Source organism: Stegodyphus dumicola, chromosome 10, assembly GCF_044657685.1.
Source record: "Stegodyphus dumicola isolate Sdum_Otavi_A_Nest chromosome 10, ASM4465768v1".
Taxonomy (NCBI): domain Eukaryota; kingdom Metazoa; phylum Arthropoda; class Arachnida; order Araneae; family Eresidae; genus Stegodyphus; species Stegodyphus dumicola.
The window spans coordinates 83,974,625-83,989,629 of NC_140777.1; the positions used below are offsets into that span (position 1 = coordinate 83,974,625).

The window sequence follows — 15,005 nt, forward strand, 5'->3', positions numbered from 1 at the left end:
CGCCTTGCTAGCATTCTATCATGTGTGCATTACCGCATCCATCAGACAATTTTATGTTTGGTTTGAAGCTTAAAATCTGCTGAACTCTGTTTAGAGATGTATTTGATAAAAGAGTTATTATTAAAGTAACTATTCGAGGGAGACCCAATCCACCTTGCCCCAGCGGGACCATATGATTAAAAATAGGTCAACCCTCCTCCAAACCAAAACGATGGCAACCAGAGAGCCGTGGTTTAGTTCACGGGCTATGTGCGGTTTCTTCAAAGGCTACTTTCTGTTACAAGATAAACGCCTTACTAGCAGTCTATCATGTATACATTATCGCATCCATCAGACAATTTTATGTTTGGTTTGAAGCTTAAAATCTGCTGAACTCTGTTGAGAGCTGTCTTTAATAAAAGAGTTATTATTAAAGTTTAAATTAAGCAAAAATATATATGACGATGGCGATAACAACATCAAAGTGGTACATTGTCGAAATGTTATGTTACATTTTATCGTCAAAAATACTATAACAAAATCATTGAATACAAAATAGAATTTTTTTTCTTAATTAAAATAAGAAACATTGTCCTAATTAAAACTTCTTACTACATATCAATATAGTATAACAAATCGAACAGTCGATAGGCATTAGCTTGTAGATGTACGAAATTCAAAGTACCAATGAACATAATTTTGCTCGCAAATACTCTTTATTAATTCAACAATTAAAACAGTAGTCATTCCAGTTTAACAGTTTAAACAGAAAAAAAAAAAAAAAAAAAAAAAAAAAAAAAAAAAAAGACGAAACCTTTGGACATAATTTCTATTTATTTTTAAAATCACAGAAACCAAACAAGCTAAATTAACCATTTTACTCTAAAATGATTTCTCATTTTGAGAGTCCTTTTTCCCATAATTAAATAGTACAAACTACGCATGGGAATGCCTGGGATACTTCGTAAGGTCCACAAGGCAAAGAACCACATGCAATTGTGACTTCTTGTACCTCTGACAAACGAGATTCTATAGAGCTGCCAAAGGTAATTTTACTAGCCGGAACTTGCATTTCTTTATCCACACAGATAAACTCTCCTTTAGCATTGCTCATGCCTGGAGCCATTAAGATGCCTTCGTATTCTTTCACCCAGTTGTCGTTGGGGCAGGAAGTGACCGCCGCTTTCATTAAAACAGCAGTTCTTTGAGAGACTCTACAGCGAGCACAGGCAATTGGCTTGTTTTTAATTGATTTAAACCTCTGCAAATCTCCACGATACCTGAAAAAGATTTTTTATAGAAATTCATAAGTAATTTTTACAGAAAAGAGAATTACAAATTAACCCCAGTGAATTAGCATTGTAATTGTCCAAGTATACAAAACCAGTTTCAAACCGCAGATTCAGAACCGCACTTTCTTCCTCGCTCATGGAATATATGAAGCTCGGAAGCTGATAAGCTTACTGTAACCCAAGTAACTTACGCATTAGTGGCGAACGGTTAAAGCTGCTGAATGCTGGTAGTTTGACCCGAGAACAAGCCCAGAGGAAAGGGTTGGCTGCCTGGTTGGTTTTTGTGGTTTCTCATGGAAACATAATAGTAGACCTGTTGTCCTCAGGTGGGTTTTGTGTAATGTAGTGGAGTTGCTTTTCCGTATATAACATGAATACGGAACAATTTCTCTTAGAAAATGCTCCACGAAGGCATCCGTGCACTACATTTTTTACCTGGCTAGTTAATTCTCATAATCAATCGGAACTAAAATCTGTAGAATGCACCGAATGAGCTCAAAATATTGACTATGCATGATGATCTGTTTCCGGTGAATTGTGCAATTATTTACAAATATTGGTTCAAATTATATCATCTTATATAAATTCAACCTCTTAAAAAGACAGAAATCACAAAAAAAAAATAAAAAAATCTGAAATGTTTCAGATTTTAAATTACGTCCAAAGGGGCGTTTTTTTAACGTTTTGAGAGTTACCTTTATTTATTAAATATCATGTTCTTTGCACTTAAACTATAAAATTCAGTTCAAGAGCAATATCGCAAAATAATGTTAAATTAAGCATATCTTTAGAATTTCCGATATACACAGTCTCGCGAGCTGGAGATAAAAGTATTTCTTTTTATATATAACGTTGCCATTTCTCGCTTTTAAAGCATTGAGTTTGTAAATCAAAAATTCGTTAAAGTTTTACAAAATATAAAATCTATAATAAAACAAATTCCAAATTTGGGATTTCAGATGCCCATATTCGCAGTAGGATTTCGTCATTCAAAATTCGATGGCTCTATGTACCATTGTTTTATCGCAATGCTAGAAATAGACAATCATTTATGCAGATTTTTCATTATTTAATTTCTTCAAATATAATGCAGGACTCTAACATTTTGTGGCAACAGTTTGAAAAGTGAACCGACGTTTATGAGTCCGACGCAAAATCGCAAAACGAAAACGATAGTCTTTCAGGGACAAAGCTCCTTTGAACTAATAACTTCTTATTAGTTAAAGGTAGAATAAAATTCAAAATTATTAATTTAGCAGGTATATAGTTCTCAAGGGTCGCAAACCTTCGCCGAAAAGGAATTCGCACCTACTGGAGAGTGCCCTTAGAAGGATTTCAAGGAAAATTTCTCAAATATGTTTTCATTTTTAGAATGGTAGACTCAAATTAATGTCAAACATTCACCTAAGACTCCAGAAAGGCTTATTTAAAGGGCTGAAGTCATGTGACTAAACTGCTGAGTACGCTAAATGTAAGCCACAGATAAGACAAATATTTTCTTTCTTATTTACATTTATTAAATGTAATACTTATTAATAATTATGCAAAAATTATGTATTTATTATGAATAATAGACCTTAAATTTATATGAACTTTCTGGTGTACTAAAAAAAGTATTTTCAGTTTCTAGTTTTATATATTTATTTAAAAAGCACGGCTTGAAAGAAAAACTTAAGTTGGTGGGGGGGCGGAAATTCTGACGCGTAAATGAGAAAGGAAGAGTTGGGTAAAAACTGAGAAACATCGCTTTGCTCAAATTTAATTTATTCTATTCTGACTTCTTCAGACCTTATACAGACATTAGGACTTTTCGGAACAAGAAACGTGGAAAACTCTGCTCTGATCAGTATTTAATCACGGATCTTCCGATTACCATCCGAACACATAACCAGTTACAGTGTGACAAAACACTGAGCAAAGGCAAAAAATTCCGTATACTCTCCCTCGCTTAAAGGGTGACTGGGAAGAGAGGAACTAATCGGCCAAACTCAGATGGTGATGAATTATTGCCCACCGATTTTTTAATTGGGCTATTAGGTATTTATTTGGAGCAGGAAACACGAAGATTCAGAGCCGCACTTTCTTCGTCGCTCATGGAAATGAAAAATCCAATTCAAGACCTATAAGATCCAGCGTCCCACAAGGAAGTATTCTCGGTCCAGTACTATATCTTTTCTACATATCAGATTTTCCTCAGCCTGGTTTGGACAATTACTCTCTGTTAGCCTGTTATGCCGACGATACGGCGATTGCAATTAAATCCATTCAAGCTAATCATGCAATAGACAAAATGAAAAATTACCTCTATGCCGTAGAAGACTGGTGCACAAATTGGCGAGTAAAAATCAATGCTAACAAGTCACAACTTTTAATTTTTAGCAAAACTAAGAAAAACATTGCTTTTAAAGACCTCTACCTTTTTCAGGAAGCTGTTCCTCTGGTCACAAAGGCCAAATACTTAGGAATTATTTTGAACCGAAGGTTCACATGGTCTAATCACATTAATAGTGTCAAGAGCAAAGCCATGGGCATAATATGCAGATTTCTCCCGGTCATTGGAAAATATTCAAATCTTAGCTTGCGTACCAAAAAACATATATATACCACTTGCATTCGATCGATACTTTGTTATGCTGCTCCTGCTTGGAACACGGTCACTCAAACTCAACTGCATCAATTACAAGTAGTGCAAAACAAATTTCTGCGCATTATTACTGATTCACACTATCTTATCCGCAATAAACTTTTACACAGAGACTTAAAACTTGAGACGATTCCAGATTACATCAGAAGATCTAATGAAAAATTCTTCAACAAAGCTGTGCAATGTGACTTTGTTAATTACTCTTAAGTCTTTAATTATGAAATTCCCTTCGAAGATAGAAGCGTCAGACCACTTGCAGCTCACACCTTCATGGGAGGAGACGACAACTTTTTCACTTAGATCATCAATTGTTAGCTATTTATACTTCCAATGCACCTGATTTTGATTGAAGTTCTTCTGTAGCTTCGTTGAATAATTGTATTTAAATTGTGTTGTATAGTTGTTTTGTATTGTTTTGTATTTAGCTCTACTGATTGATGTTGTTTAATTGTATTTGAATTTGTCATTGGAACTATCGCTGTAGTGTATCTTCTCGTATTGTTGTCATTGATTTCCATTGTCTTGGGTCCTCCTTGAAAGCTATGATCGCTCGTCACATTTTGCGAACTTGTCCGATTGGATTGTCTTGCTCCTTTTGGTACTTCTCTTCTTCCCCTTATCTCCGTTTTCTCATCTGAGATTTTCTCCACGTCCGGATTTATTTATGTCAAGTGCCCTTGGGCTTTAATTCTGGAACCGGCAACATTGCTCTTCGCAATAGCTCGGTCACTTATAGAGTCTAAGTCGAAGATTCAGCTACGCATCGCCTTCTGAATGCTGACTGAACGTGATACCAGTTATATACCTAAAGCAAGCAAAGGAAATGTAAAACTACTTTATCATTGACTGTTTAGCTTCCTTAAATTCATCGATTCTTTAAATTTTACTTGCTAAAAAATGATCATATTTTTAGTTTGGTTTGCCTCGGTTTATCTAGTTATGGCAGGGCTACCTGCCTAAGGGAAGGGATGCCTTCGTGAAGGACTTTTTCTTTTAGTTTTTAAGTGAAAATAGGTCGATGTGTACATAGATAAAGCCAAGGGTGTGCGCAGTGCCATTTTTGTGCAATTCTGGGATTTTTCTTTAAGTGAAAATAGGTCGATGTGCACATGGATACCGAGTATGTGCAATTCTTAAAAACGCGTCAAACAGTGGGTGATTCTGCACTTTACCCAAAATTCTATTGCCGACTTTTCGTCATGGGAAATTCCCAAATTGTTAAATCCATAGGATATTAAAAAAGGATTTAAAATCAAAAAAGGATTTAAAATTAAACTAGTATTTCAATGGCATCTTAAGAAATATAGAACTATATAAACTTACGCAATCTGAAATCAGCGCGTACGCTAGATTTGGCGTTTTTGCGCATACATTATAAGGTATTTCTCCCTCTTCCCTAGCTTGCCTTCGTGGTGTAACGGTAGCACGCTGTGCCGGTATTCCAGAGGTCCGTGGTTCGATTCGCGGCGAAGGCGGTTGCATATTTTTCATCTTTCCTGATTCCAATTAGCCTAATGAGTCTACAACATTTTCGCTGCAATATTTTACGGTCCTCAAAACGGAATAGTACCTTTATTAATTTATTTTCTAGACACAATATATATTTTGAAGCAAGAGTGATGTGCAACGCCCTCGTTAGGAATCGAACCACGGACGTCTGGAATACGCGCCCAGCGTGCAGACCACTACACTACGAAGGCATGCTAAGAAGGCGGGAGAATTACCTTATATACTCCCCTTTTTAAAAGGCAACTGAGGTTTTTAGGGGACCCAATCACCAAATCCTGTTTGTGGAGAGTCATCATCCACCACCCTTTTAGTTCTGCACCACTGTAGAGACATTAGGATATTTTGGAAGTAGGAAATGGGGAAAATGAGCAACGCCCTCGCCGGGAATCGAACCACAGACCATCATACTACGAAGGCATGCTAAGAAGACGGGAGAAATACCTTATAATTCGAACCCAAAATATACCTATATATATATATATATATATATATACATAATTACCTATATATATATATATGATTTCTCTAATTCACAGAACAAACTTCAATGACTTAGTTTATCATGACTTTTTCGGAACATATTAGTATGCACCATTTCTTTAGAATCTGTGATGGAGGCATCTTTTAAATTATACAGTTAAATAACCTACGTTTTACTACTCTAGCTTTAAATCGAATTCCTAATTCGTTATGAAATACAACATGCAGACGTTTATGGATTGAAGCTAGACATTCGATGTAACATGAGTTTCAAGTACCTTGTAAAATTTCTAATACAACTACTGAACCACTTACCTAATAGGACTGACTAAAAGATGATTATATTTTGCATCTCGTGGATCGTAATTCTTAAAATAATCACTAGGATCAACGTTGTCGGGGCTTGAAGGAGAACACAGAAATTCACTCGATCCTCCACTTTGACCAATATCTGAAGCTGAGGTAACTCCGCTGAGTGATGTTTCGCTGTCAGCAGAATCGCATTGACTTTTTCCCCAACGGATATATTGAGCTCCGCCAATCCTTGGCTTTAATTCTTAAAGGAAGGAAGAAAAATCTCCTTAAAATACAAAATAAAATAATATAATGCTATTGTTGCGTGCGTACGGGTTCGTTATGAACTGAATGCACAAGTTCGATGAAAAATGAACAAAATGTATTACTATTACAACAAATAAAACAAAACTCTTAAATTTCCTCAGATATTCGTGCAGTATTGCAATATCTTACAGTAGTTATCTTTTAACTACTCAAACGTTCAACGGAACTTAATTGAAAACAGCTAGAGAAAGCTAATCCGCGAAATGGCTACAATCAACAAGAGCAGTTTTCTAAGAAAACTCTTAAAACAACAACTAACTAACTAACGAGAGGTTTTCCTGACCGCTTATATAAGCTTTTTAAATGCGCGAGAATTCTCTGGTATTTTCTCGAAATCAAAAAGAGATATTTATTTATTAAATATTAAATGCACGTGCTCTTGTATTTTTAATGTTTCCAGCTTAGCTTTCTTTTAATATGCGACACGCGCTGCACTGCACGGGGAATAAAGCAATTTTATTTATAATTCTACTAACATTAACTACTTAAATACCAAATCCGTAACACTGCCCTCTTCCCAAGGACTGCACGTCCCGGGCAAGACAGGACAGGAAAAAATGCAGGGGACACCACAACATCGTCATAGACAAAAATGGTATTGCCCCACTGCACTAACCTTTTCTGGCATTTATTGAGTATAAAGACAAATGATTACATATCAGGTCATTACATTACACTGTTGACATAATAAATTACATTAAAGTAACAAGTCATTTAGATAAGAAGAACAAACATACAGATAAATTGGGGTACAGGTAATCGAGGAACAGATATATTGGTATAGAGGAAGATATATTGGTATACACATCCCGGGCAGTACAATCCCTGTACAGGAAGCCAAACTTACAACTAAGGTATACATGCAATAATAAAAATTACATTGCAATAACAAACAACATGAGCAATGTATTCAATAACTAACTTAAACAAATCAAATGCTTCAAATACTAAATACAAATCAAATCAAATACACATTTAGAAACAAAACGAACCATGGTCTTATACTATTCGCAATTATTTACACTACGTACTATAGCCATAGTAATGAGCTAACCTGTCGTAATGAATGACTTTAGGTTCAGAGTTCGATGACTTACGGATCCGAACCACGACGTCATTCAGCCTGTTCAGGACTGTGTACGGACCATCCCAAGGTGACTGTAATTTAAGACTGAGTCCTTTTCGTCGAATCGGGTTCTCTAACCACATCTTGTCTCTTTTGTTGAATCTATGTCCAGTAACTCTCGTTCTCGGTTTTCACTTCGTCGCCAAGTTGATTCGCTTTTGCGCAGAACGGTGCATCACTTCAAACCAGGCCCGGACATCTTGGATGTATTCCTCAGGCGATGAGGACTCATCCGTAGGGCGACCAAACAGGCGGTCACAAGGCAGACGGAGGTCTCGACCGAAGAGCACCTGGAGATGGAGAATAGCTGGTAGTCTTGTGTTTCTTTTTGACTCTAGTATGATTTCGGCAGCTTTCCGAGCTGGGTCTTTCCGACAAGACGTCGGCATTTCCAGGTGAGGATCCCTTCAGCGGATGGATAGTCATATCATCAAATGCTGAAAGCAGTTTGTTGTTGTTTTTGAAGTCTAAGGAAAAATTGCATTCCTTTAAAAAGTCCAATCCGAGTATGCATGAATCTGTAACATCCGCCACATAAGCCGTGGCATGGTAGGCGGCACTCCCAAACGTGATGCTCACGTTTAACTTCCCTGCTATGTCGATCTTATCACCAGACGCAATCTGAAGGGTAACACAGGATGGCGTCCAAATAAGTTTATCTTTAAACTGTTAAGCTAAATCCTTCCGAATTATGGTAACATTAGCTCCTGTGACAATGATCATATTGCAAGGAATTCCATCAATATGCCCATTGATGGACAGTCCGTTACTGTTGCCACTCACTGTAGAAATCTTGAGCGCTTTAAAACAAGGTTTTTTGTTATCTGGCAACCTCCGTTCCTCAATATGGTCACCAATTTGTTTCCTGCGTCGTTGTTGGGAATTGCTCCGTTATTCTTACTTTTCCGGTACGGGACAATTCCATTTATCATTGTGTGAATGGGTATCTCGGTAATTTGGTGAGATATCACGAAGCTGACAATGGTTTTGGTGACATATTTTGGCGCCAGACTTGGCGAGAACTGCCACGATTAATTCTCTATTTTATATTTTCTATTCTGTCAAAGAAGAAAAATGATATGTGTAATAAATGTAATATAAATGTAATAAATGATAAAATCTACGGATTGGAAAATGTAGCCTCAAGCTTCAAATGTGTGGTTTGATTAAAAAATTATAAATCTCACTTTCGAACAATTATAATATCGTTGCTTTAAATTTTCTTTTAAGCTCAAATGAATGACATAACTCATTTTATAAATTTAAAAAATGTTACCACCTGTATACATCAATAATCAGAACATACCGGGAGCTTCTTCATACTGAAAAGTAATAAAATGAAGTTTAGAAATAAAATTAAAATACATATATTATAAATTACAGATGAAGACACCACAGAATTTCAACATAAAATTTGATCAGATTTAACATTGTTCTGCTTATTTAACAATGCAACAAATATTTGAAGGAAAAAATAGAAAAGAAATTATGTTTCCTTATTGAACAAATAGAAAACCATGTTAACATTTAAAAAGTTACTTCATCCTTCTATAAATTTTCTTCCGTAAAATTACATAATCCTTTTGAAAATTTTCTTCTGTAAAATTACATAATTCTTCCCTAAACGTATGATCCTGCTGTAAACTTTCCAGTTATTAGTTTTCAGGATCTGGAATTCTTCCGGGGCAATTAGACCGCACCTCTAAAACACAGCTAGTTACTTTTCACTCTGTCATAAAAGTCACAGAAACAGAGAAAGTGTATAAAGAACCTTTTTATTAATCCAATTAAAGTTTAAACATATGGCAGCCAACTCGCGCTTATAGAAGCCAACACTTTTGACTTAAATCAAATATAATGGATAAACTTAAAATTAATGGAGTTTTAAGTATAGCCTAACAGCTTCATAGTTTAAATAGCGCACAAGCTGGCTCTGACAGAAGTCGGCATAAACGAGTCTAATGGTAAGAATTATTCAATGCCGAAGAATTCTAAAGGATCAAAGTTAGCAACGGGGCCTTCAAGCAGACAGAACATGCTCAGATTTCCTCCTCTAAAACCTTTCTTTAAGCACTACCGTCTTTCTACCTAATTTGAATATTGCGCGCAATGAAAATTTACATTCTAGCAGGGAAATGAAACGAGGCTTGATAAAAAAAATTAATTAATTTAAAATAACGGGCTAGAAAGTTAAATTAAAATGAAATTTAAGAGTTTAATTTATAAAATTAAGTTTACAAAAAAAAATTAAGTTTACAAAAGTAACCAAATTATTTGAACATAATATTTTTACTTCCTTGTACGAAGTAAAAAGGAAGTATTGTAATCGCGAAAAGTTTCAGGCAGCATATTTCAACGAAAATATCCATTTTGACCGCTATCGAATGCAATTTAACGATGTTTTTGCGTGATATCTGTACGTAAGAACAGAATAAAAGAATCTTTTTCTCCAAAAAAATTACTGAATTCTGAAGAGAATTTTTCGTGGCGTCTGTACGTACGTGCGTGCGTACGTACGTATCTCGCATAACTCAAAAACGAGTAGCCTCAGAACGTTGAAATTTTGTATATAAGACTACTATAACATGTAGATGTGCACCTCGTATTTTGGTTTCAATCGGCCGCGCCAAACGTATATAAATATATTTATATATATATCCACTCTGTTACCCGGCTCAGTGATCTCAGTTTCTTTACTCTTATATGTTTGTAAATTGTACATTTTTTGCTTTAAAAATGATTAAATTATGTTGTTTTTATCTTCCGGTTAAGGATTTTATGCCTTTAGTAAATCTGTGTGCAATATTTTTAGAATTATCAGCAATTTTAAAGTTGTTTAATTGCCGCTAAGCCTTTCTTAATGGCGGCCATTGATGTTTACATTTGAAACAGGAAACTAGTGGATTTGTTGCCAATCTAGAGAAACTTAGCTTCGCAACAACAAAGATAACGCCTTCATTTATTATTGCCAATTAAATCATGCTTAATACTTTCTGGAATTTTTTCGAGGAAATAAGATTTACTTCGTAATTTTTAATACAGATATTTTGAGTTTTTATGTATTTTTGCCTTCTCGCGAAGTGAGAAATGAATTAATTAAATGAGAAATACTCAGTCGTCTGTGAAAAACTGTTTCTTTTTTGTTTTCTTTGTTTAATTTCTTTTATATATCATTCTAGCTTTATTATAGTATTTGAATAGAACATGTGGCAACGATTAGATAATTCAATTCTTTAAATGATATAAATTTTGTGCATTATGAGTTATAATATGAACGAAATATATAAGTTAACTGTTATATAATTATTGGATTATATAACAGTTAACTTAGTTTCCGTTATATAATTATTATATAAGTTAACTGTTATATAATTATTAATAGTGTTAAGTGAATCTAGCGCCAGAGTGTCGCTATGGTAAATAAATACTAGAGTGAATTTTAAAGAATTTATTTATTCCATTGTGGTTTATGCGCTGTCGGCGAAGTAGATTTAATTCAATCCAATAAGTTTTAATGAAATGCAAGAAAAAATGCGTATAATTTAATATTCCAATTTAATATTCCAATACAAGGAAGTCCTGTGGTGTACACATCAGATTTTTTTCTTAACGAAATCGATTTAAGTTTCCCTAGTAAAATTTTATTCTAAAGAATAGACTTTATAGGGGAAAATAAAACTATTTCACACGCTCAGCTTCTTTCTATAACAAAGCAGTTATAAACACTTAAATATTTCTCTTAAAAAAGTAGGTAACGAAGTAAAACCCATAACAGAATCGGTTTCATATAGGATTGAATTTACCCTGTTTTTTTTCCGGTACAAAATCAAAAGCCAAGCTTTCACTATTTATTTTGTCAGGCCATTAGAAGTCTACGCTTTATTTGGCAGAGTTTTCTCGGTAAATGGGTGTTTATGCGATCCCAATTTGACACTTTTGTAAGCTTATTAAACTCATTAACTCATTCCTGACTCATTCCAAAATATTTTTTACTTAGGCTCACAAAATAGTAGTACAGTTAACTACGAACTTGTCGAGACCGCTATTTTAGGTTCAAAAGAAAAATTACCTTTTTTTTATTATTATTCTAATTTTCTTAGAAATTATTTTTCTTAGAAATTATATTAGGTATTTCTAATTTTCTTAGAAAATACTGATATCATTCAAACGCTCGAGTACATTCACAGAAAATAGAGACAGACACAAATTTTACAGATGAACGGTAGAATTCATCAATGATAGAGACATGTCCAGCTAGATGTGTGGATCAATGATAGAGACAACGACGGCGGAATAACAAAAAATTTATACCTACGAAATTAAATTCATATATTTATCAAAAACTCAATATTTTCTGGTTCTTTTGATTTGGTGAAAATGATTTCTATCATATAATTTCACAATTACTTTTTAGGACCATTTCTGCCTATTATACAATCATTTTGTTTTTCTATCAAGAGATTTTTAATACGAAAATAACAGCTTATAAGGTATTTCTCCCACTTCCCTAGCGTGCCTTCGTGGTGTAACGGTAGCACGCTGGGTCGGTATTCCAGAGGTCCGTGGTTCGATTCCCGGCGAAGGCGGTTCTTGATTTTTCATCTCTCTGTCTTTCAAAAAAAAATACGTAATGTCTCTACAGTGGCGCCCGAACTAAAAGGTTTGTGGATGATGATTCCCCATACCCAGGATTTGGCGACTGTTTCCCCTAAAACCCTAGTCGGCCTTTAAAAAGGCGAGTATATAAGGTATTTCTCCCACTTCCCTAGCGTGCCTTCGTGGTGTAACGGTAGCACGCTGGGCCGGTATTCCAGAGGTCCGTGGTTCGATTCCCGGCGAAGGCGGTTGTTAATTTTTCATCTCTCTGGCTTTAAAAAAAATACCTAATGTCTCTACAAGCTTACTAATAAAAATTTTCTTTGAACTCGTATAAAACTTCAAGTGCCGAGTATTTTTACTAAACTTGGCACTTGAAACATACGTGTTTACATTACCAAACTTGCCGCAGTTTGCAAGCCTATAGTATTATCCTTCATCAAATGGATTAAAGCCATGGGCCTAAGGCCAGATGTTCAAGAGACATTTCGTCGTGCAATCACATGTCCAGCCTAAGGCTGTGTATGTATATTTGTATACGTATATCCACTTTTTCTTTAAGTTCTTTTCGATTATGTGTAATATTATAACAACGGTTCTTAAAGTGTGTTTCGGCAGAGTATATTTCTTTTTTCGTTTGGGCGAATGCGAAAGATTTTGAAGTAATATTTTGCTCACTGTGTTATTATACATTTTTAAACGTAACTGCGTACTTATTAATAATTACCAATTAGTTGTGAATGATTTGATATGTGTATTATTATTACTGCGTTATTATATAATAACGTCCTTGTACTAAGTAAAGAAAATATTGCAACCGCGACAAATTTCGGGTATCATATTGCAAAGAAAAAAATCCATTTTGACGGCTTTCGAAACCATTTGAACGATGTGCTTGTGTGATATCTTCACATACGGTCAGAATAAAGGATTCTGTTTCCCAGAACGGATTGCAAAATAAATTTAAAATGGATTGAAAAGACATTTGTTTTCTGACGTCTGTCCGTACGTACTTATGTATGTACCTTGCATTACTCAAAATCGAGTAAACGTACAACGATGTGCTTGTGTGTCATCTTCACATATGGTCAGAATAAAGGATTCTGTTTCCCAGAACGGATTGCAAAATAAATTTAAAATGGATTGAAAAGACATTTGTTTTCTGACGTCTGTCCGTACGTACTTATGTATGTACCTTGCATTACTCAAAATCGAGTAAACATACAACGATGCGTTTGTGTGACATCTTCACATACGGTCAGAATAAAGGATTCTGTTTCCCAGAACGGATTGTAAAATAAATTTAAAATGGATTGAAAAGACATTTTTTCCTGACGTCTGTCCGTACGTACTTATGTATGTACCTTGCATTACTCAAAATCGAGTAAACGTACAACGATGCGTTTGTGTGACATCTTCACATACGGTCAGAATAAAGGATTCTGTTTCCCAGAACGGATTGTAAAATAAATTTAAAATGGATTGAAAAGACATTTTTTCCTGACGTCTGTCCATACGTACTTATGTATGTACCTTGCATAACTCAAAATCGAGTAAACGTACAACGTTGAGATTTTGTATGTGGGATTATCGTAACGTGTAATTATGCACCTCGCCTTTTAGTTGCCATCGACCGCACCAAACATATCTTACACGACTCGACGTGTAAGATATGACTCGACGACTCGACGTCGTGTAAATACGACTCGACAAGCTAAATTATTTTTATTCTTATATATTGGTACATTATGCATTGTCTGCTTTAAAAATTATTGAATTATATTGTTCTTATGTTCCGGTTAAGTTTTTTATACCTTTAGTTAATCTGCATGCAATAGTTGTATAATTAACAACAATTTAAAAGCTGTTTAAGTGCTACTAAGCCTAACGAGACCGCCATTTGTTTACATTTGAAACCCTTAGTAGAAGTCGGTTTGTGCACCAGCTTCAGTGTTTTTTTTTTTGCCCAGTGGGACCAGAAGTAAACTTTCAGTTTCATGCACTGTAAAATATGCCTTCCTGGCTGCTGGCTGAATTGCTTGTTTCTGAACAGAAACTCTAATTTTAATTGCAAAATTTTTTAACTGTCTTTAGCTCTATTTGCTGTATTACGTTTTTCCATTTTTAATGAAGTTAAAAATACAAGAAAATGAAAATAATTTTTACAATTTTTAGTGAAGATGTTTTGAGTTTTTATGTATTTTTGGCTTTCCGCGAAGTGAAAACTAAATCAATTGAATGAGAAATATATCGCTAGTGAAATTCGAGGAAATAAGTTTAAATGAAGTACAGCAAAAAATGTATATAATTTAATAGCCCGTACAAGAAAGTAATATGGTGTTCATATCAGATATTTCCTTTCTAGGAATATCCTTTCTTCTTTCTTTGAAAGCAGCTTGTGCATGATGGTAGAGGTGAATCATAACTACGTGAGAAGCTAAAACGTTTAGAGAGTAGTGTACTTGGAAACTGCCATTTTTCTATACCAGAAAATCTAAATCATCTTTCAAGAGAGACAAAATTTGTTTCAGTATTTTTGTTATTTCGTATTCTCCAATATTAGTAGAAGTGAATACTCTTGAAACTCATTCTTAAAAAGAAATAAAAATGCAGAGTACAGTTATTTAATGAGATACATTCCGCAAGAGAAGAAGAGGAAGAATGACCTTGCTTGTTTGCATTAGCTGTACATAAGTCACGTGATCTATGAGGTCAGCGGAATGTATCTCATTAAAGTATAGTTTATAAGCTTGGTTAT

The 15,005-nt window shown here is 34.7% G+C and overlaps 1 protein-coding gene across 2 annotated transcripts in view; it reads right to left on the reverse strand.

Annotated features, from left to right (window-relative positions):
• Positions 1-792: 792 nt before the first annotated feature.
• Positions 793-15,005, reverse strand: part of LOC118187893 (cytolytic toxin-alpha-like) — a 39,665-nt gene continuing 25,452 nt past the window's right edge. For both annotated transcript variants that reach the window (XM_035358184.2, XM_035358185.2), the window contains exons 8-10: positions 8,958-8,973; positions 6,220-6,460; positions 793-1,259 (exon numbers count right to left, since the gene is read on the reverse strand). In XM_035358184.2, coding sequence (XP_035214075.1) covers positions 902-1,259; positions 6,220-6,460; positions 8,958-8,973 — 615 coding nt within the window. In that variant the 3' untranslated portion in view covers positions 793-901. The remainder of the gene's footprint in view (positions 1,260-6,219; positions 6,461-8,957; positions 8,974-15,005) is intronic.